Source organism: Balaenoptera borealis, assembly GCF_965194805.1.
Source record: "Balaenoptera borealis genome assembly, chromosome: X".
NCBI classification, from domain to species: domain Eukaryota; kingdom Metazoa; phylum Chordata; class Mammalia; order Artiodactyla; family Balaenopteridae; genus Balaenoptera; species Balaenoptera borealis.
In genome coordinates this window covers 13890841-13914542 of record NC_138881.1, presented here as the reverse complement: position 1 = coordinate 13914542, position 23702 = coordinate 13890841, and the positions used below count along the sequence as shown (strand labels likewise).

General features: G+C 41.2%; 1 protein-coding gene across 8 annotated transcripts in view; it reads right to left on the bottom strand.

Annotated features, from left to right (window-relative positions):
* Positions 1 to 23702, bottom strand: part of TXLNG (taxilin gamma) — a 59897-nt gene that overhangs the window by 10479 nt on the left and 25716 nt on the right. For 7 of the 8 annotated variants that reach the window (XR_014239257.1, XM_082375659.1, XM_082375660.1 and 4 more), the window contains exons 2-7: positions 15747 to 16050; positions 13106 to 13197; positions 8028 to 8198; positions 5879 to 6073; positions 2955 to 3074; positions 1234 to 1308 (exon numbers count right to left, since the gene is read on the bottom strand). Coding sequence is in view for 7 of the 8 variants with exons in the window: in XM_082375659.1 (XP_082231785.1) it covers positions 1234 to 1308; positions 2955 to 3074; positions 5879 to 6073; positions 8028 to 8198; positions 13106 to 13197; positions 15747 to 16050 (957 nt within the window). In the remaining variant the exon portion in view is untranslated. The remainder of the gene's footprint in view (positions 1 to 1233; positions 1309 to 2954; positions 3075 to 5878; positions 6074 to 8027; positions 8199 to 13105; positions 13198 to 15746; positions 16051 to 23702) is intronic. The other variant, XM_082375661.1, reaches the window with a different exon arrangement.

The following is a 23702-nucleotide window of genomic DNA, read 5'->3' as shown; positions in this document are numbered from 1 at the left end:
CACAGTAAGATATCACCTCACACCTGTTAACAAATGCTGGTGAGGATGTGGAGAAAAGGGAACCCTTGTTCACTGTCAGTGGAACTGTAAATTGGTGCAGCCTACTATGGGAAACAGTATAAAGGCTCCTCAAAAAATTAAAAATAGAACCACCATATGATTCAGAAATTCCACTTCTGGGTATATATCCAAAAGAAATGAAAACAGGATCTCAAAGAGATATCAGCACTCCCATGTTCATTGCAGCATTATTCACAATAGCCAAGATATGGAAGAAACCTAAGTGTCCATCAACATATAACTGGATAAAGAAAATGTGGTGTATATACACAATGGAATATTATTCAGCCATAAGAAAGAAGAAAATCTTACAATTTGTGACAACGTGGATGGGCTTTGAGGGCATTATGCTAAGTGAAATAAGTGAGACACAGAAAGACAAATACTAAATGCTGTGTGATATCACTTACCTGTAGAATCTAAAAAAGCCAAACTCAAAGAAACAGAGTAGAATGGTGGTTCCCAGAGGTGGAGGGCGGGGAGAAAGGGGAAGATGTTGGTCAAAGGGTATAAACTTTCAATCAGAAGATGAATAAGTTCCAGGGATCTCATGTAGAGCATGGTGACTACAGTGAACAATATTGTACAGGGGAAGGAAGGGAGGGAGGGAGGAAGGAAAGTCGGGGGCCCCCATTAAGGTGGCCACCACCTCCGTACTCTACCTGGGAGTGGAAATGCACGATCAATAGGCAGTTTTTAAAAATAGGTTACAGGCTCATAGCACAAAATTCTAAAGATTTTAGGTTACACTATATGAAAATGCCATTTTGTAGGTCAAATAAGTATCAGCAATTTCATATGGTTCAACTTCACACAAAAGAACTAAAATCTGAAATCAGTTTTTCTTTAGTAGGAAATTAGCTGACACACATGGGAACACACAGAGAAAGGGAGGAAATAACGTGGGATACTGGAAGGAGGACCTGCAGATAGCGGGACAAACTGTCCCATCTGCCTGGTTCCTGGGACCGAGTGCTAAAACCAGGAAAGTCCTAGGCAAATCAGGATGAGGTGGTCACCCTAAACAAAGAGGAAAACTCCAAGAGGGACGTGTGATCTACTCTCAGGTCTGCTGGGAACAAGCAAAATCATCTTAGAGGAGATTCAAGGTATGTATCAAATGAACCATAGATTTTTTTCTTACAAATTTTACTACCCCTGCTGTCAAGTTACCTGCTGTTTTAGTTGTACTTCTTGTTGTTTCATTTGTTCATATTTGTGTCTTGATTCCGTTGCTTCTTTTAATAACTAGAAAACAGAAACATTCTGGCAAAATACTAATAGTCATTACAAATATGACTACAACGTCCAACGACCAGATAGTTAGGCTTAATCCTTCCACTCATTATTTTAGCAAGAACCACGAGTCTATGAATGAAACATTCTGTCACATCAATTGCTAATTACCTGTATCTTTGATCTGTTCCATTGTTAACACTTAGGAATGTAGGAATACTCTTTTATTGCTTAGAAGAAGTACCCAGGAGGCCTAATAATAGGTTTACAAAACTCAGGGTTAAATTGTTGTCTTTTAGATGAAAATAATTAGAAGTCTAGTATTGCGCAGAAAACATGGTTGACAATCTTGACATTATCTGGGTCATTTAGAAAGCCCCTCTGGGACGTCCCTGGCGGTCCAGGGGTTAAGACTCTGCGCTTCCACTGCAGGGGGCACAGGTTCGATCCCTGGTCAGGGAACTAAGATCCCACATGCTATGCGGCGTGGCCACGAGAGGCAAGATGAGGCAGTGTATGGAGCGAAAGCAATGAAATCAGGAACCTGGTTTCTGATCACTTTTTTTTTAAAGCTGGGGGTGGGGGGTGGGGGGTGGGGGGTGGTGATGGGATGGGAGCTTTAATTTATATACTTGAGTTTAAGAAAATTATGTAGTGAAATTGCATAGTAGGCAGCTGTGAAATTCAGTCCCTGAAGTAAAATGTCACACTTAGTCCAGTAGGTTTTGAAAAGTCCTTAAAACCAACCAGAAATACATGTATCGTATTTATTTATTTAAATATGTGTATCATATTTCTATTCTAACTTGGGAAATGACAACTGTCTCTTCAGTTATGCACGGGACAGCGCTGTCAGTTCACATGGAACGACCACGCTGTGTGAAAAATGTCTGTCTCTTAACCCTAGACTCGCACTCAGAGTGACATGTTCACATCATGAGGGCCATTCAGGATCCGAGTCTTCATACCTGGCTCGCCTCGGGGCCTAGGTTACTTGAGTGAAATCTGGATGGGACAGTCCTCATTATCATAACCACTTCTGACTTTTGTTTTTTGGTTAAGCAGGTAACGTTAAATTTGCATGTGTTGAATATACATACCCAATGACATTCCACTGTATTCACAATTATTGACAGGCCATATAATCTGAGCACACATTCTGAGAATAATGCTGAGTGATTAGGATGTAGAGAATTCTGTTAAAGTTTTTCAGAAAATTATACCAGAGTAAACAAATCGTTTCCCTAGTTTCAAGTTACTTGTTTGGAAATAAACTGTAACAGTATGAAGGACACCCATGTTTGCTAAGCTTGCTATTAAATCGAATCCCTAAATTTAATGTGCTAAATACTGCTATAATTCTTAAACTTGGTGGCCATTATCTAAAAAGTGAAATAAATATTCTAAGCACAGAAAAGTCCAATCAGTGCAGGTCTTTGCACTAACTTGGTCTAATCTCTCCAGTTTATCTTCTGTATATAAAGTTAAATAGAAAGAAAAGGCTAATGTTTTCTAACACACACGTGCCCTTCACAATCTAGAGCAAAAAAACAATTAGCACAACCCAGTGCTAATTTAAATGTAGAATAAGTTTAAATGTTTTAAATGGCTTTGGTTACAATTTTGGCAATCATGTCTTTTTAAGAAATTGCACTTACAAACTCTCTCTCTCTTTGATGTTTCTCATCAGCTTCTTTTATCAGCTGTGTTGTCTGTTGCAGTTTGGCATCCACAAGCTGTTGCTGCAGTTCCTTATGTTTGAATACTTTATCAATGTGCTACGGGGAAAGTAAAATTTCTTGTCACTTAATGAAAAAAGGGACAGAATGACGAGGAAACACGACACAAGTTACAAGACCTCACTCATGAGGCTGTTTTTCCTGCTAATACCACCAGGGCTAATACCAGCGGGTGCCTGTCCGCGTGCTGTGCTGGCAGAAGCCTGTGTCGGCATCCCTCCCTCCGGAGATGGCCCATCAGCACCTCAGCAGCCGGCCTCGTACCTCCTATTTCTGCCCTAAGGTGAAAATGAAGCTCAAATTGTATCAAGAAAAAGACGGCTAAGGAGATCAAACTGTTAAACCCATAATACATCATACACATAATTCCTGGATATTTTTTTCTCCCCATTAAATTTTCCCAAATCTCTCAGTTGGAGGCAGCATGCTGTGATGGGAGGAATGGCCCCAGTCGAATTCTCCCCCTTGCTGAATCTCAGTCCCCTCACCTATGGGGGGTAGCCACACCCACACTGCAGAACTGTAAAGGCCAACGCAACGGCTATACTATGTAAGGTGCTTGGTGCCTGGCACTTATCAGATAAATTTGGTAAAAGGTCATTATGATTTCCAAGTGAAATTATTAAGTGGTTATTTATGTACAATAAAGTCATCAGAACATCCCTCCCCGACCAAGGAAAGAACATTCAATAATACTCAAACTGAATAAGGCTCAGAGGTAATGTGATTTCAACATACATAGCTTTCAAATTTTCTACATCTATAATGTGGCAGACTATCATATTAAACAACAAAACTAAAACAGTAATTTTAAGAAAAGTGAGGGCTTTATAATCTAATAGAAAATTTATTCTCTAGGACAAAAAAAGTTTCTTCAATAAACACACTGTAAGAATAAAAAAAGAGAGAAAAGGAAATCTTTATGTTAGAGACTTGACACATATCAACCAGTGAAACAGATGGGCTTTATTTGGATGATTCAAATAGGTTTTTTCTTTTTAAAACAAAAAACGGGGAGACAATCGGAAAAATTTAAATGATGACTAGATTTTAATATTAAATAATTACTGCTAATATTTTAGGTGTGTTTAAATGGTATTGTGGTCACACCTAAAAACGACTCCTTAGTCTTTTTGAGGTACACCCTCAAATATATATGAATGGACTGATACCTTGGATTTGCTTCAAAATAACCCAGGGGAAAGTGATGGGAATATAGTTGAAACTATGGTTTCATCTGCTAAAGCCAGGTGATACAGTCTCTACTTTTCTTCGTTTATAATTTTCCATAATAATAAGGAAAAAAAAAAGGTAAGCAAAAAGCATTGAGAGTGATAAAAAGAAAATCTTTTAAAAAACTAAGTTTTTGAAGGGCTATATGGAAAACTCTAAATTAATATAATCTAAAGTTTGCCTTGAACTGGATAAAATAACCCCCAGAGATGCCACAATCTTTTTTTTTTTAAATCAGCTATTTTAATCTATCTCTATAAGGGATACAACACACATAAGAGAACATTTTACTAACTTAAAAGGCAAGGGAATGGGCTTCCCTGGTGGCGCAGTGGTTGAGAGTCTGCCTGCCAATGCGGGGGACAAGGGTTCGGGCCCTGGTCTGGGAAGATCCCACATGCCGTGGAGCAGCTGGGCCCCGTGAGCCACAATTACTAAGCTTGCGCGTCTGGAGCCTGTGCTCCGCAACAAGAGAGGCCGCGATAGTGAGAGGCCCGCGCACCGCGATGAAGAGTGGCCCCCGCTTGCCACAACTAAAGAAAGCCCTAGCACAAAAACGAAGACCCGGGCTTCCCTGGTGGCGCAGTGGTTGAGAGTCTGCCTGCCAATGCAGGGGACACGGGTTCGAGCCCTGCTCTGGGAAGATCCCACATGCCGCGGAGCAACTAGGCCCGTGCGCCACAGCTACTGAGCCTGCGCGTCTGGAGCCTGTGCTCCGCAACAAGAGAGGCCGCGATAGTGAGAGGCCCGCGCACCGCGATGAAGAGTGGTCCCCCACTTGCCGCAACTAGAGAAAACCCTCGCACAGAAATGAAGACCCAGCACAGCCATAAATAAATAAATAAAATAAAGTAAAATTAAAAAAACAAAAAAAACAAAAAACGAAGACCCAACACAGCCATAAATAATTAATTAATTAATTAAAAAAAAAAAGGCAAGGGATGTGTCATTTAAAGAACCTAACCCTTTGTTCCTGCCCATTTGACCTCTAAAAGGGAGGAACTTTAAAAAAAGCACATGATCGCCTATTTGCGTTTAATCTAGACACCCCGCCCAGACTTCCCAACTAGCTTGTAGAACTCTTAGTTGGAGGCCAGTGACCAAGATGAGGTGCCACAGATCCTTCCAGTAAACTTTTTCCTTCAATTGGGTGTATAAGGGTTTAGAAATAGGTTCGTTTTTTCTCCCAAATACTATAAAACTGCCACTAAAAAAAAATATCTGAAACACAGGCATAACGGAATGATAGTGTAGACCATACAGATTATCATAGACGTCTAAAATACAGCATATTTTGGGGCCAGGTACTTACTCACTTTTAGTCTAGATAAGCGGAAAATCTATGCTAAAATTACAATCTTCCAGAATCACACGGAAGACGAGTAGTGCTTAACACTGTCTCCAAGAAATTGCCTCACGCACCCAAATCCACTGACTTCTGGGCCATTGAGTATGGTCCCCAAGAATCCTGTGAGGGAAGGCCAGACTTCCACCATGCATACACAAAGGTTCTAAAACCCCCTGGAGGAAGAAGGTTCTAAAACACCCTGAAGGAAGAGTTTTAGGGAATGCTTTTGGTTCGTAGTGAGGGGACACACCAGTTGCCCTACCTCCTCCCTCAGTGCGTACTGCTCGATGAGCTTCTTCAGCTTTTCGCCCAGCTCGACGTTCTCCTGGCGGAGCTTGGCGTTGTGTATGTCGTGTTGCTCCAGCTGTGCCTGGATTTCATTCAAAGTGATTTGGAAGTGCGCAGTGGCCTCTTTCCGTCTTTCTTCCTCCTCTCGTGCCTGTTGCATATTTTCTTCCTTAGTATCCAAAACAATTTCTGTTAATCGTACAGACCTACAAATGGCACAGACGCCCACAAAAGACACTGCTGCCATGTGGGTTCACTGCCTGCTGCACTGAAGTGGTGCTTCTGAACTAGAATTCCTTCCCTTTATTTAGGACCGGAAGGCTCTCTCGTCGGAAAGCAAGCAGCTTCTCCTAGGTAGATAATCAGAGAGGCGCCGACTGCCGTGCTCTACAGTAAGTGCTCTGTGGCCAACTAAAGCTCGCCACGCTGAGAGACAGGAAGGAGTCTCACCACGCAGCCAGCTCCCTCCACGCGGGCTTCCCAAATACCCTCCCCCTTGCTAGTCCTGCAGGGCAGCATCTGAAATCAGCCTGAAGAGGGAGATCCCTTCCTGCCCCTTACTTTCTGGGTCACAGCTTCTACTCCCCTAGATGGCAAGGGACAAAAGGAATCTGCATCTCAAAAGCTTAGTCCCAACTCTTGCTCAGATCCAAGTGCTAAGAGACCTTTACGTGTCTAGTGTCTAAAGCGTTACCAGTTCAATCAAAGTGTGGACTTGCTATGGGGAAAAAATACAACTCAGTTTCATGAACACCGAAATCCAAGGATTCAAAAGCAAAGAAAACCTGACGGCTCCCACATCAGGTAAAGGTCCATTTCCTGAGGGCTCCTATGTTCTAGGGCCTTGGGTGCCTGCCATGGTGGGGGAGTCTCATGAGCAATCCGGCTCAGTCAAAATCATACCACAACTGCACATGAGGACAGGCCCACCCCTGTGTCTCTGCCTTCTTCCCTTCTTCCTCTGTTGGTACCAACTAACTTTTGGGTACCCGCTGCTTTGTCTTTTAATCAGCCGAGGAATAAGCGCTCTTCTAAAAGTACTTGGGGGGCTTCCCTGGTGGCGCAGTGGTTGAGAATCTGCCTGCCAATGCAGGGGGCACGGGTTCGAGCCCTGGTCCGGGAAGATCCCACATGCCGTGGAGCAACTAAGCCCGTGCGCCACAACTACCGAGCCTGCGCGTCTGGAGCCTGTGCTCCGCAACAAGAGAGGCCACGATAGTGAGAGGCCCACGCACCGCGATGAAGAGTGGCCCCCGCTTGCCACAACTAGAGAAAGCCCTCGCACAGAAATGAAGACCCAACACAGCCAAAAATAAATAAATAAATTTATAAAAGTACTTGGCAATGGGGAACTGGGATGGACAAGGGTGGCCGGTGATGTAACCAACGAACAGCCCTTGAGGAGCTCAGTGGGGCCTTTCCCGTCCCTCAAGTCTGCTCCTACTCGGCTTCTCATTTCACGTCCACTTTTCACACATGCTAATGAACGACCTCAGTGCTCAGCAGGAAACTGCAAATTTGAGCTTCCTAAGCCATGGCTCCTAGTGGGAAAGCTGTGGTCTAAACATCAATCTCATCTAGATTCCCCACGAGCAAGTATGAGCAAGTATGAGGTACGTTAAGAAGCACAAGGCCAAGCAAAATAGAATGGTGGCATCCCTGTCTCCAAGGAGAGACAAGGATTTAGTTCAAATAGGTACACAGTGACTATAAGTCAAGCTAAGTCAGTCCCTCCTGAAAAACAGAAAAAGGAACCAGACTTCCCTGGTGCTGCAGTGGTTAAGAATCCACCTGCCAGTGCAGGGAAGAGGGTTCGATCCCTGGTCCAGGAAGATTCCACATGCCGCAGAGCAATTAAGCCCGTGTGCCACAACTACTGAGCCTGAGCTCTAGGGCCCTTGAGCCACAACCACTGAGGCCATGAGCCACAACTACTGAAGCCCGCACGCCTAGAGCCCGTGCTCCGCAACAAGAGAAGCCCGTGCACTGCAACAAAGAGTAGCCCCTGCTCGCCGCAACTAGAGAAAGCCCGCGCACAGCAACAAAGACCCAACACAGCCAAAAATAAATTTTAAAAAATTAAAAAAAAAAAAAAAGAAAGAAAAAAAAAGGAACCAACTCACCTTTAACGTCTTATTGTGACGCTGAAGTTCCCTGCAAAGAGACTCAAGTTTGCTTCTTGCCAAGATAGCCTTGCTGTGTTCACTCTGCAAATGAACTTTCTCTTTCACGATCTGGGCTTGCTTCTTCTGCAGAATCTTCATTTGCTTCTGAACGTTCCTGCTCTCCTCCAGCTAAAAGTAATAAGCACTTTACATTTAGGAAATACAGCGAAAACCTTTGAGTTATGGCTGGAAGAATTACAATAAGAGCTAAGGAATACATTTCCAAAAACCCACAGTATTGTAGTGCAATATTTTATTTAAACTGTTTCATGCCATGCTACCCTGCCAACCTTCTCTTTTCCCATTGTGATAGGAAAGTAAGCAAATGATTTAGGGTAGGAAAAAAACAATCTTAATCTCTTTATTTATTTATTAAAAACAAAAAAAAATGATGTTTTGGACAACTTTTTAGGAATCAACACCATAAAGTTTTACTTTCTTGAAAAACACGCTCAAGCTACTTTATTGAAACAATCCTCCAAATTAGAACTCAATAAGCAGCACTCAGTTCTTTGCAAGCGAGAGGGGGAGCACTGCAACTGGAGGTTTGGAGCAAATGCGTCTGTTTCAAGGTTACACCAACACTAACAGATAAGATGGCAGCCTTACTGACCTGTTAACTGGAGAAGGAAAGGATGCTGAGTCACTATTTCAAGGGCAAGAGCGACACCTTGTGGCCTCTCAAAACATACCACGCATCCTTACAGGCAAGATGCTTATAGCCATTAAAAACACCTTTACGGAAATTCCCCCCAGAAAATAATTTTGTTTTTGTAAAATACTCTCGTAAAGTAACCTTACTCAGGACCGTGGGCTGCAGGATCTGCACACACTATCAGTAACTCCACCGAGGTCTGGAACTGCCCCTGCCCTCCCCGGATTCAAGGTAACCACAACCCTGAATCCTGGGGTCACTATTCCTTTGCTCTCCTCCGTATTTTATGTCATCCGTGTGTGGTCCTAAAAGAAATCGTTTTGATTTTAGTTGTTCTGACTTTATTGTGGCTACTGCAACTGAGAAACCAAAATTTAAAATTTTCTTTAATTTAAATGAACTCAAGGGACTTCCCTGGTGGTCCAGTGGTAAGGAATCCGCTTTACAGTGCAGGGGACACGGGTTCGATCCCTGGTCAGGGAACTAAGATCCCACATGCCACAGGGCAACTAAGCCCACGTGCCACAACTACAGAGCCCTCGCGCCCTGGAACCTGCGCGTCACAACTAAAGAAGAGAAAACCCGCACGCCACAACTAGAGAGAAGTCCCGCACACTACAACGAAGAACCCGCGCGCCCCAACGGAAGAGCCCGCGTGCTGCTAAGACCCAATGCAGCCAAAAATAAATAAGTAAATAATAAATAAGTCTTTAAAAATTAAAAAATAAAATAAATAAATAAATGAATTCAAGATTAAATGGCCACATGTGACTAGTGGCTACCATTCTGGACAGCACAGCTGAAGATTACACTGCTAGGACTCATTCAGATTGTTTGCATGTAGCTACAGAGCAGGGACCAGCAAACCTACTCTGTAAATGGCCAGAAAGGAAATATTTTAGGCTTTGCAGGCCACAACATGTCGGTTGTGTCGTCACTGTCTTTTAAACAACACTTAAGTAAAACCATTCTTAGCTTGCGGGCAGTACAAAAACAGGCCTTGCTGGCTTTGGCCCTCAGGTTGTATGCTATTTCACTTTTTTAAAACTATGCAGGGACTTCCCTGGTGGTCCAGTGGTTAAGAATCTGCCTTCCAATGCAGGCGACGCGGGTTCGATCCCTGGTCGGGGAAATAAGATCCCACATGCTGCGGGGCAACTAAGCCTACGTGCCACAGCTAAAATGAGCCCGTGTGCCGCAACTAGAGCGCCCACGTGCCACAACGAAAGATCCCACAGGCCACAACTAAGACTTGACGCAGCCAATAAATAAATAAATATTTTATAAAATAAAATAAAAACATGCAGCACACAACACACTTTGTTGACCCAGTCTCTTGTCAATAGGCAATTGAGTTGTTTCCAGGTACTCACAACAATTCGCATATTCTCACACATGGGCTTCCTGGTATACACCATGCAAGAATTTAGCCTGAGTGCAAACCTAGAACTGGGGTTGTGGGGAAGTGATTTCTAAATGTTCTGTTGCACATGACAATGGCACACTGTTTTCCAGAGTGGCCGGCACATTTACTCTCCCACCAGCAATTTATAAGAAATCATGTAGATGCACTTCTCCAAAACTTCATACGATCACAATTCTTCATTTATGCCACTTACACTGGACATAAAAAAACATGTTGCTATGGTCTTGATTTGCATTTCCCTGATTATTCATAAGATCGAACATCCCTTGTATGTTTATGTACCTTTATGTTAAGATATCTTTGAATCTTGATGTTTCTCCACTTCTATGAAATGCCTCTTACACATCCTCTTGCCCAGTTTTCCATTGGGTTAATTGTCCTTTTCGTATTCATTTGTAGGTGTTCCTTAGATATTCCTCACATTGAATCTTATACTGGTTATTATTTGTTGGAAATATGTTCTCCCCAGTTTGTAATGTGTCTTCTCACTTTCTTTTAAAATGTCGTTTGATGAACAGAAAGTCTTAATTTCAATATAGCCAATTTCTGAAATCTTTTCTCTGGTAGTGCTTTTTGTGTCATAAGAAATCCTTCTCTTAATCCAAGTTTGGAAAAATATTAACCTATTAATATATTTAAATAAACCTAAATGATATCTAAAATTTTCATTTAAGTCCTTAATCACTGTATATGGTGTTCAAGGATCTAAATTCATTTTTTCCCCCATAAGGATATCCACTTTTTAAGCTCCGTTAATTTCTTAAGGATGGTATAATTCTCCCCTAAATGCAACTATAGATTCCATAAAATGCTCCTCAAAATCCCCAAGGGGTGTTTTCTTCCCATGGAACTAATAAGTTGAATCTAAAATTTTATAGCGAGTAGAGAGTCAAGAACAGCCAAGGTACTTCTGATGAAGAGAAGATACACCTACCCAACCAGACAATCAAGATTTATTATTACACTATAATAATTTACACAAACTAAGGAATGGGAAAGAACAGCACCACTACGTACTTAAGGACCATGTTACAGGCCTAATGGGATCCACACTTAGCAAGTGAAATGTGACAATTTCATAAACCCATGTTATCTGGAGAACGTGGCAGCCACAAGATCTCCCCAGAGGACAATCCCCATCACAGAGCAGGCACCCCTCCAGCTGCTCTACAGGACTTTCCTGTCTGAGCCACAAGCACCAGTGATGTCAGACGATGCTGTCACCAAAAGGACAGAGGACAGTGATGGCAAAAGGGAAGTTTTCGGAATAATCCTCGGGAAAAGCCTACTCCCTTGATAGTCTCACTGCTACATAACCTACATGCTCTACCTTTTAAAAGAAATGAGTGTTGTTTCAAGAAACAAAGCTTTATAACATTTTCTGAAAACAGTACACGTTTAGTCCTTCATATGCTCAGCACAAGTCTAAATCAAAGAGAGGTTGCTCACTAAGCCTTAAGTCTTCAACGTGTCACATCCTAAAATGAATGTAGCGATGATTACTGGTGCTTTAAAAGAATTAACCATACCCTCCCCTCCCCCCCCCCGACACACAAAACAAATGCCACAAACAAAACACCCTAGACCCTTGCTGCTTAAAAAGTGTGATCCAAGGGCTAAGAGTATCATCATCAACCTCACCTGGGAACTTGTTAAAATGCAGACTCTCAGGCCCCAGACCCAGTGAATCACAATGTGCCTTTGAACAACAAAAGTCCCAGCATCTGCGTGAGTCTAAGAAGGACTGCTCTAAGCCACTATCTGCCCTTTCTTCTCCTAATCCACGTGTGACTGTCTGCTGTTGTCCCAACAACACTGGGTCAAGCAGCTAACCTGCTACACTGCTTTTTTTTCTTTTACTCTTTTCTCCAATTTTTTTCTTTTCCCTTTTTTGTTTTTGTCTTCTTTTTCTACCACTTCTCACGTGATTCTCTTCATGTGGATGGAACCAATAGGGACTGTCTTCCACAGCCAATGGAAGTGTTCCTTTCCTGAAGCCAACAATCTGACCTTGTTGTGTTTTCTGCCATCTTTGCATTTGTGACTGTTCTAGGCCATTTTCATTGATGCCCGGGGTTTCCTGCTGCTCTGAACAGAAGGTGCCAGACTGCTGAACGCCAGCTAAGCGGGGGTATTCATGGACCCCTTTGTAAACTGAAGGAAAATATAACTGTAATTGAGTAATAATTCATTATCAAAGCTGGTCACTGACAAAAAGTAGCATTTACGACATGGAATAACTGCTTTATCAACAGATGAAAATGCATAAACATTGTCCATGATAATTCACCTAAGTATTTCACAAAGGACATTAATTTAGCATATTAGAACCATTCATTCTAAAAGCTTCCCACAACCCTTATTTCAAAGGGTTCAATGGCTTCCCCATTCTTCAACTTAAAGAGGACAGCAGTGTTTCCATATTGAGACTGCTTTCATAATTTGACAAAGAGAATTAATGCTACTTGAAATAACTCAGGCACAGAACAAATGAGGTTAATTTCTTTGGAAGATGGAAAAAGGAATGCCTGGCACATAGTAGATACTAAATAAATACTTCCTGAGACACAGTATTGTTTTAGCAGACTATTTCACCTAACTCACAATTTCAGTCACAATGGTTAGAGCCTTTATCTCTAGAATTCCCTTGGGAAAAGTTAACTACAGGAACCACTACACTCCAACTGACTGGCATTTAAAGCACCACAACACAAGACTGAGTTTTAGAAAATCTATGCTGTATCTTTAGCATTATAATGCTCTATATATGTAACACCTTACAAAATGAAGTCATACAAGCAACAAAAAGCCCCAAGAAATCAGATTCTCCTCTTCAATTCTGGAGTAAAGTATAATTTTACATTTAAAGCTACATCATATTTTTAAAAGCTTATCAAGCACATACACATTTTGCTATACTTTATATGGACCTCACTCCCTTGATTTAATACTCACAAGATCGGCATATTTCTTACAGAGAGCTGCCAGCTTTTCTTCTGGAGTTGAAAGGGTGTTTAGGGCTTGCATCAATAATAAGACTTCTTTTCCTGATGATTAACAAGATAAGAAATAAGTCCCAGAAGAAGAATGAGATCAACCTGTAAACTCTAAATAACACTTCCTATGTTCTGACATCCAGAGTAAAATAATTTATGCCTATAACTAGAAATAAGAGATTTACTAGCTAAATTAAGAAAGCTATTTTTAAAATCTGGATCAGCAGGCACCCCTTCCTCCCCATCTCCACCCCAAATTTCTTCACTCACTAACACTGCGAGCTATTTGTGAAAAGAACTCTTGCTGAAGGCTTAAAAATTTCCTTGCTTAACCACTGATATCCAAGTTAAGAAAAAGGGCAAGTTACAAAGGGCAGAATATTTTTATATGCTTCCTCCTAACCAAGTACAAATATAGAAGGAAGTTCAAAGGCAATTTCGGGTGGTACTCTCTGCCTATCTAAGACGCTCATTATCACTGGTGACACAGATCTTTTCCTTTGAGCAATTTAAATAACTTCTGATGACTTAGTAAGCATATTCTGTGTGTTAACCAAATTTAGTGTAAAAAAAAAAAGAAGAAGAAGGATGTCAAGATGGGACTTCCTTTGGGAAAAAGAGCTGAACAGTATTTTAAGGACTCTGGCAGGGAGAAGCAGGTGACTGAGACAGGATGGAACAAATGGTGTTTTAAAATAAGTGATAAGTTTTATTTCTTCAGCTGGGTGGTAGGTACCATTTTTATTTTTTTAAACATTCACTCTTCACGAAGGGTATTTCATTAAAAATACATATGTGATGGCAATTTCCTGGTGGTCCAGTGGTTAAGACTCCACGCTTCCACTGCAGGGGGCACGGGTTCAATCCCTGATTAGGGAACTAAGATCCCGCATGCTGTGCAGCATGGCGGAAAAAAAAAAAAAAGTGAAAATGACTTTGACTTTGGTATACGGTGTACAGATTGCTATGAGGAAAACAAGCAGGCTAACTTCAAAACAGAATCCTTTTCCATCCACAGAAAATTTTAGCAACAAATCCTCTCTCGTTTGGCCCAAGACCAATAAGAATTTTAAAAGAGATGACAAAATATGATTATTGAATATGATTAGAAATAACAGTAAGGTAACTTGCAATTTTTATGAAGATTTTTAAACTCACACTCTACCTGGTTTTTTCTGAGATACAACTCACATACCATAAAATTCACCCTTTTAAAGTGTACAGTTGAGTATAATCACTAAGTCGTACAACTATCACCACTGTCTAATTTCAGAAAGCCCATGTCCATGAGCGGCCACTCCCCAGGCTCCCTCCTCCAGGCCCCTGGCAGCCACTACTCTACTTCCTGTTTCCACGGATTTGCCAATTCTAGACATTTCATATTAAGTGGAATCATTTAATTTGTGGCATTTTGTGTCTGGTTTCTTTCACTTAGCATAACAGTTTCAAGGTTCACCCACAATGTATCAAGACTTCATTCCTTTCTACCACTGAATAATATTCCATGTACAGACAGACCACATTTTGTTTATCCACTCATCAGCTGATGGGTAACTGTGTTGTTTGGACTTTTCAGCTATCATGAATAATGCCGCCTCGAGCACTCCTTCACACGTTTTTGTGTGGACACGTTTTCAACCCTCTTGGGAATATAACTAGATGTAGAACTGCACGGTCGCATGGTAACATTATGTGTAACTTTTTAAGACTCCTTCTGCTTTTACACATTTAACTGGGGCTTCTAATATTGAAGAAATTTGTCTTGTTCGTAAGGAATTAAAAATTTATAGAAATATGAAAAATAGTTGTAAGTTTGCCAAGTTAACAGAAAATGGGTATAATACGAAGGATCACTCCAACTCAGCATATAGAAAACCAAACAAATTTAAACACTGTTAATCTCAGGTAGAATAAGTATAAAAAACTTAGGGGCAACCAGTAAGCTTAAAATAAAAGGGGAATTCAGATTTCCTAATGAGATTTACCGTACCACATTCTTTGTCCTGAATCTCAAACACAGCAGAAGAAAGAAAACATACCCTTGAAAACCAGTCTTAACCCACTTCTTGAGCTTCACCTAACGTTATATCGTCTCTAAAGTTTTGTGACTAGGTTTAAAATAAAATGACCACATAAATATACAATTTTCACAGTAAATTTTGGTCAGACTACATTAAAGATGCAAACAAGGCAAGTCAAATACTACTTCTGTCTGGGACTTCCCTGGTGGTCCAGTAGTTAGGACTCAGCGCTTTCACTGCCAAGGGCGCGGGTTCAACCCCTGGTCAGGGAACTAAGATCCTGCAAGGCTCGTGGTGAAGCTGGTGGTGGGGACTACTCCTGTCAAATTGGCCCCAGATTTTTTTCACGAAAGCCCATTCTTGACTACTGAGAGAGAAGTAACCTCCTCCTCTGCTGTCTCGGGCCCCCGGCACGTCACTGCAGCAGACAGGCCGCCTGCCCCACTGAAGACAACAGATGGGTCAGCTGAGCAACATCGCCCCCCGACGCTGGCCATGTTCATCACCACCTGTGCTGCGGACAATACAAGTCAAAGGAGCAACGTGTGAAACATGCAACCCCCAAGCTGAGGTTGTTACCTAAGGTTTTGTCTTTGTTCCTGTCGCACTCTGAATCTTGCTGACCATCAGGGGGATCTGTTCGAGCCTCTCGCCCAGGAATTTCCTCCCTTGACTCTTGTGTGCAGTACGCTGGGCTCACCAAACTCCTGCCCTTCGTAATAAAGTCACTGTGTGCATCCTCTTCCAAGGAATGCTTGTTACTTGTGCCACCACAGTGTGAGCCTTGATGCTGAAGAATATCATTGGACTGAGAGTTATGCAACATATCCGTTTTCACCCCTAGCCCGCACATTCCAGCTTCTTCCATTGTGCCAATCACAAACTAGAGGGAAGGGGAGAGGAGAAAAAAAGATGGGAAGGGGGGTTAAATTAAATGTAATCAATGTTTACAATCCATCACACACCACAGGTTGACAGCTTTTTTCTTTCTTAGTCGTTTGTAAAACCGATGTAAATACGGTAGTTTCTAAGTTTCACTGAGAGGTGACCTCACTGTAAATAAGAAAATTAAAGTTAAGATGGCCAAAAAACAAATGAAAAGATGCTTAATATCACTAATTATTAGAGAAATGCAAATCAAAACTACAATGAGGTATTACCTCACACCAGTCAGAATGGCCATCATCAAAAAATCTACAAACAATAAATGCTGGAGAGGGTGTGGAGAAAAGGGAACCCTCTTGCACTGTTGGTGGGAATGTAAATTGATACAGCCACTATGGAGAATAGTATGGAGGTCACTTAAAAAACTAAAAATAGAACTACCATACGACCCAGCAATCCCACTACTGGGCATATACCCTGAGAAAACCATAATTCAAAAAGATACATGCACTGCAGCACTATTGACAATAGCCAGGACATGGAAGCAACCTAAATGTCCATCAACGGAGGAATGGATAAAAGAAGATGTGGTACATATATACAATGGAATACTACTCGGCCATAAAAAAGAATGAAATGCCATTTGCAGCAACATGGATGGACCAAGAGATTATCATACTGAGTAAAGTAAGTCAGAAAGAGAAAGACAAATATCATATGATATCATTTATATGTAGAATCTAAAAAAAATGGTACAAATGAACTTATTTACAGAACAGAAATAGACTCACAGATGTAGAAAACTTACGGTTACCATGGGGGAAGGTGGGGGAGGGATAAACTGGGAGGTTGGGATTGACAGATACACACTACTATATATAAAAGTAGATAACTAATAAGGACCTGCTGTATAGCACAGGGAACTTTACTCAATACTCTGTAATGGCCTATATGGGAAAAGAATCTAAAAAACAGTGGATATACATATATGTGTAACTGATTCACTTTCCCGTACACCTGAAACTAACACAACATTGTAAATCAACTATACTCCAATAAAAATAAAAATTAAAAAAAGAAAATTAAAGTTAAAACAAATCACAGAACTCAGTGGTACCAAAGGAAGCAAGAAATGCCATTTATTTGTACATCTAAACTTATTTCAAAAAAAAAAGTATCAAGTTGTGTTAGTGCCCTAGCCAATAAAAAATAAACTTATTTCCTTATAAAAATTCACCACTTGAGATAATTAGCATCTTAAAAGACATGAAATTATCCCAAGTTAACGAATGTTAATTATTCTGCTCTTAGCCTCTAGGACACAGTACAGCAGAGATGGCTCACTGGCTGTCCAGCAGAAACCCAGGCTCCTCCACAATCCTGTGGAGCCGGGACTGGTGGCCAAGCGCTCAGACCTGCCGACGCTTCCCAGCCCCTTTCATCTGGCCGGGACTCCCATGCAAAGCTCCCACCAATAAAATGTGAGCCCAAGGGATGACTTTTCCTTCTGCAACAAAACTTTTCTTAGAAGCACACGTTCTTTCTCCCCCATCTCTTTCCCACTCTGGCTGGACACAGAGGTCTCCAAGACCCCAAGAGATGGCAGAGCCACAGGATGAAAGCAGCCTGCACCCCTGAAGCTCACATATCTATACAAGGAAAGCCATCCGTCTTACTAAGAACACCCACACTGGACTATCAGATGAGAAAGAGAATACCTTTCTCTCTTATAAAGCCACAGACATTGTGAGAATTAGGTTTTAAACAGCTACCCCTGCCCTAACAAATACAGACAGCAGGCATGGGAGAGATGGCTTCATTCTAGTATTTTATTCTCCATCAGTACTTTAAACTTCCCCTCTCTTCTATCATACTGTTAACCCATTTACTTATGGAGGGGGGGTGTTTTTCCCCTGGTTGACACTACTTGGTCATATGATGGGGCACAAATTTAAATTCTGTATATTTCCTCTCTGCATGAAAGAGGGCCTCTTCCTTTTTTGAATAACATAACTGATGGGGAGGTGGCTAATACCTATCTCTTATCACAAGTGGACAAAAGCTACTCTACAAAGTTAATAGGAAAAGAGATTTATTTTTTCAAGTTACGATAGTATCCAGCTGAAGAAATGAATATAATTTAAAGTATCAAAGTAGCAGGGAATGGAGAGGTTAAGGGAACTAAATCCTCATCTTTTATAGTCCAACGTTGATAAATCAAGTACTGTGCTTTTGCAAGAACAAACTGGTGCAGCCACTTTTAAAATCTCTTTCACAATATGGCTGCCTTCCAATCCAGTTAATTCTACCCCTAGGATTTTACCCTAGTATGTACAGATGTGCAGCCAAAGGCCAAGAATGTTTAAAACCACACTATTTGTAATTGCCCCCGAATGAAATCAACCCAAATTTCTATCAACAGAAGAATGGATGCATTGTAGTGCGTTCACACGATCCAGCAGCGAGAACGAAGTACTGCTAGATGCAGCAACAGGGATGAGTCTCATAGAATTTTGTGAGGAAGGTGCCAGAAGAAAACATACTACAGGAAACCATTTACATATAAAGTTCAGAAACAGGCAAAACTAATCAATGGTGCTAGAACTCAAGAGTGTGTTTACCGCTGGGGGTAGGGCCTTCTGGGGTGCTCGGTAATAGTCTGTTTCTTGATCTAGGTGGGGTAACGTAGATGTTCATTTTGTGAAAATTCATTTAAGCCTAAACCTTCATGATTTGTATACTTTTCTGAATGTATGTTTTACTTCAATAAGGTTTATTTTAGAAGTTGCAATTTATATATTATTCAAGCATTATGAAGAACCAAAACAGAAATATTTTCCTCTGGGGAGAGAGATTAGAGATGCATTGCTTTTCTGATACTACTTTTTAAAAAATGTGCCTGTAATACTTTTTCTTAAAAAAATTAATGCATTAAGGGGAAATGCGTTATTTAGAGTTATGGTTTGATGCTACACTCAAATTCTTTCCAAAAAATTTAAAAATTCTCTTCCATACGTAATGCAGTCCATAAAGCAGTATTTCTCAAATGTAATCCAGAGATATTAGGTCTACAAAAAAATTACCAAGGATTTAGGAAATGTCTTTTGTTAAATTTCATTACTGCAGAAACTTCCTGAAGTCCTTGATAGGCCCAAATAACATACAGAAGTATTAATATCAAACCAAATGCAAAGTGATCTTTTTTTTTTTTTTTTGGCTGCACCATGTGGCTTACAGAATCTTAGTTCCCCGACCAGGGATTGAACCCGGGCCCTCGGCAGTGAAAGTGCAGAGTCCTAACCACTGGACCACCAGGGAATTCCTGCCAAGTGATCATTTTAATGCTACATTATACACAGAACTACTAGTTCCACCTCTATTTTATACCAAATATTAAACTGTCATATACTAGTTGGGCAGATGGATAATGTTAACAGAGACTCTTTATGCAAAAGCAATACTGAGAAGAAGAAAAAAAAAAAAACAACCCAGTGCTATTAACACCATCTTCCCCAACTTTTTAAAAACTAATGAATTAATTAATTTTTATTTTTGACTGCATTGGGTCTTCGTTGCTGCGCATGGGCTTTCTCTAGTTGCGGCGAGCGGGGGCTACTCTTCGTTGCGGTGCACGGGCTTCTCATTGTGGTGGCTTCTCTTGTTGCGAAGCACGGGCTCTAGGCGCGCGGGCTTCAGTAGTCGTGGCTCCCGGGCTCTAGAGCGCAGGCTCAGTAGTTGTGGCGCACGGGCTTAGTTGGTCCGCGGCATGTGGGATCTTCCTGGACCAGGCCTCGAACCCACATCCCCTGCATTGGCAGGTGGATTCTTAACCACTGCGCCACCAGGGAAGTCGCCCCAATTTTTAAAAAATAATTTTTAAACTGATTCCCTGAAAACCATTAGCCCAATATTAAGAATAAGGCTACAAAACCACAATGCTGGCTTTAAACATTGATGAAAGTCTGTTAAAAGATAATTAAAATGGAAGATTGCTTATCTCTAACACAGAATTTCTCAGAAGCATAATGATGATAAAACTCACATAATACCAGAAAACATGGTGTCAAGCAATATCAAAAATATAACGAGCAAGCAATTTGTTGCAAGAAGCGGGAGCATAAGTAATTTTCACCAAGGAAAACCCAAGGCCTCTCCTAAGATCAATTTTATTGAGAAGCCTACCTGAGGATTAGAATTGGTTATTTCTAGTTTCCCAGTTCAATTAGTGATTTTTCGTAACACCTTTATTGAGATGTAATTCACATACCATCCAATTCACTGGTTTTTAGTGTATTCGCAAAGTTGTGCAACTATCACCACAATCTATTTTAGGATACTTTGGTCATCTCAAAATGAAACTCAGTACCCTTTTCAGCTATAAACCCCTAATCCGCCCAAAACTCCCAGCCCTAGGCAATTAATGTGCTTTCTGTCTCTATAGATATGGTTATTCTGAACATTTCATATAAATGGAATCATACAATATGTGACTTTTTGTGTCTGGCTTCTTTCACACAGCATAATGATTTCAAGGTTCCTCCACATGGTAGCATGTATCAGTACTTAATTTCTTTTTATTACCAAATAATATTCCACTGTATGGATAGACCATATTTTGTTTATCCATTCATCAGTAGATGGACATTTAGATTATTTTCAACTTTGGCTATTATAAATAATTTTGCTATGAACATTAATGTACAAATCTTCGCGGGGACATCTGTTTACACTTCTCCAGGGTATATACCTAGGAGTGGAACTGTTGGGTCATATGGTCACTTTATGTATAACCCTTTGAGAACCTGCCACACTTTTTCTAAGCGATTGCACCATTTTACATTCCCACCAGCAGTGGGTGAGGGTTCCAATTTCTCCACATCTTCATCAACACTTGTTATTGTCTGTCCTTTTCATTATAGCCATCATAGTTGGTGTGAAAGTATCAAACCTAATGACCAGTGATGCTGAGAACCTTTTCATGTGCTTATTGACCATTTGTATACCTCCTCTGGAGAAATGTTTATCCAGATCCTTTGCCCATTTTTAAATTTGGGTTATTTGTTATTTTATTATTGAGTTTTAAGAGTTCTTTACAGACACTAGATACAAGTCCTTTATCAGAGGTATGATTTGCAAATATTTTCTATTACTGTCCTTCATTCTCCCAATTTTGGAGAAAACTCACAGTATATTTATTCACCTATTTCAAAATGCCATAGGAGTTTAACTGCAAGTTATGCTGGCTTTCAGATTAAAGGCATATAGGTCAATTACAACTACCAGAGACAGAAAAAAGACAACTTAGAAAGGCCAAAATGTTCACCTAACTCAAAATAATAGCTGGTGGCAGGCTTCCCTGGTGGCACAGTGGTTAAGAATCCGCCTGCCAATGCAGGGGACTCGGGTTCGAGCCCTAGTCCGGGAAGATACCACATGCCGTGGAGCGACGAAGCCCATGCGCCACAACTACTGAGCCTGCGCTCTAGAGCCTGTGAGCCACAACTACTGAACCTGTGTACCACAACTACTGAAGCCCACGTGCCTAGAGCCCAGGCTCCGCAACAAGAGAAGCCACCACAATGAGAAGTCCGCGCACCGCAACGAAGAGTAGCCCCTGCTCGCCGCAACTAGAGAAAGCCCGCGCACAGCAATGAAGACCCAATGCAGCCAAAAATGAATAAATAAGATAAATTTAAAAATAGCCGGTGGCGGGCTTCCCTGGTGGCGCAGTGGTTGAGAATCTGCCTGCTAATGCAGGGGACACGGGTTCGAGCCCTGGTCTGGGAAGATCCCACGTGCTGCGGAGCAACTAGGCCTGTGAGCCACAACTACTGAGCCTGCGCTCTAGAGCCTGCGCTCCACAACGAGAGGCTGCGATAGTGAGAGGCCCGCGCACCGCGATGAGGAGTGGCCCCCGCTCGCCGCAACTGGAGAAAGCCCTCGCACAGAAACGAAGACCCAACACAGCCAAAAATAAATAAATAAATAAAGCCAGAAAACATCTTTAAAAAAAAATAGCCGGTGGCACTGAGCATAAATAAGGATGTTAAATTAATCTGTATAGTACACAACCATCATATCTAACGTTATCCTTCTAATTTTATTTCATCATTCTCTATCTTCGGCTAACACTACTTCTTTTTTGTCTTTCCAGACACTCCTTTCTCCTCGAAATTCCTGCCACATATATTACATTATCACTTATTTGGTATGTACATCCTCCTAGATAGCGACAGCTTATGCATAAAAGGTGCTCAAGTGCCAACTGAGTGGAAAACAAGAGGGGCCAAAATGGCTGCTTAAAACAAGCCATGGGAAGTATCTATTGAGGAAAAACAACACTATTATTATATCATTAGAAGCAGGACAGTATTACATTTCCCTTCTCTCCTGTACAGTTAAGTTTGATTTATTCTTCACATTTGCTAATGAAAGACTTACTCCGGCTCTACAAAATCTTTTTGTTTATGAATAAGCCCAGTTACAGCTGGGCTTGATTCCAACCCTAGTCTACAAATACTCTTGATATAGTAGGCCCCAATTTTCCCCACTTGAGGTTCCGCACTGGACCATTTGATATGAAGCAAATTCTTAGGGCCAACAACTTTATTTAAATTGTAAATGATTTCCCAGCCTTCAACTCCTTAAGTAGAGAATTCTCTATCATATGGCCAATAAAACTTCCTACTCTGCCCCTCTGTGACACCCATTCTGGATGCCTTTGCTTGGGTACACTCTCTTGGATAAACAGCAGCAACAGCTAACACTTATACAGCGAATACTACAGCCAGGCACTACTGTAAGCACTTTCCTATACTCACTAATTTAATCCTCACAATAATGTCAAGAGACAGTTACCATTATTATCTCTATTTTACATATGAGCAAACGGTGGTGTGGTAAAGTTAAGTACCTAGCTGAAGGTCACAGCCAGTAAATTGCAGGGCAAAGATCTGAACCCCGGCCAACTAATTTCCGAGCCCACTCTCTTAACCACAACGATGTACTGCTTCATGGCTCACCTTTGTCTACTGTGCAAACACCCTTGTCCTGACCGGGCCGTCTTACAGAAGTCTATTTGATAATGGGGAGAGATGCTCCCAAAGTATTATATATAGAAAGAAATTACAAAATAGTATGCACCATGTATTATGTATATATACACAGACACACAGAAAGTATTGGGAGGAAATACATCTAGAAACAGATGAATCTGGGAATTCCCTGGCGGCTCAATGGTTAGGACTCTGCGCTTTCACTGCCTGGGTTCAATCTATGGTCGGGGAACCAAGATCCTACAAGCCACGTGGCCAAAAAAAAAAAAAAAAAAAAAAAGTTCAAAAACTTTCACTTATGCTCCTTCAAATATTGTTGAAGCTAAAGAACCATCATTCTTTGACTTATTTTGTTTAAACAAGCCTAAATGTTTTTAGTGATGGTTGTTCTTTTACTAAGACTGGTCTAAAGAAAAAAAACAAAAAAGCCAACAACCACATCCACTTCCAAATTATTTCAACTACCATCTGCTTAAACCAGCTTGAATGCCTTTGACCAGTGCCAGGCACGTGCTGAGCGCAGACACTCCCTGTGGAGGGCTGGGCGGCCACAGGAGGGGCAGGGGGAAAAGGCTGTGTACACAGATGCATTTCC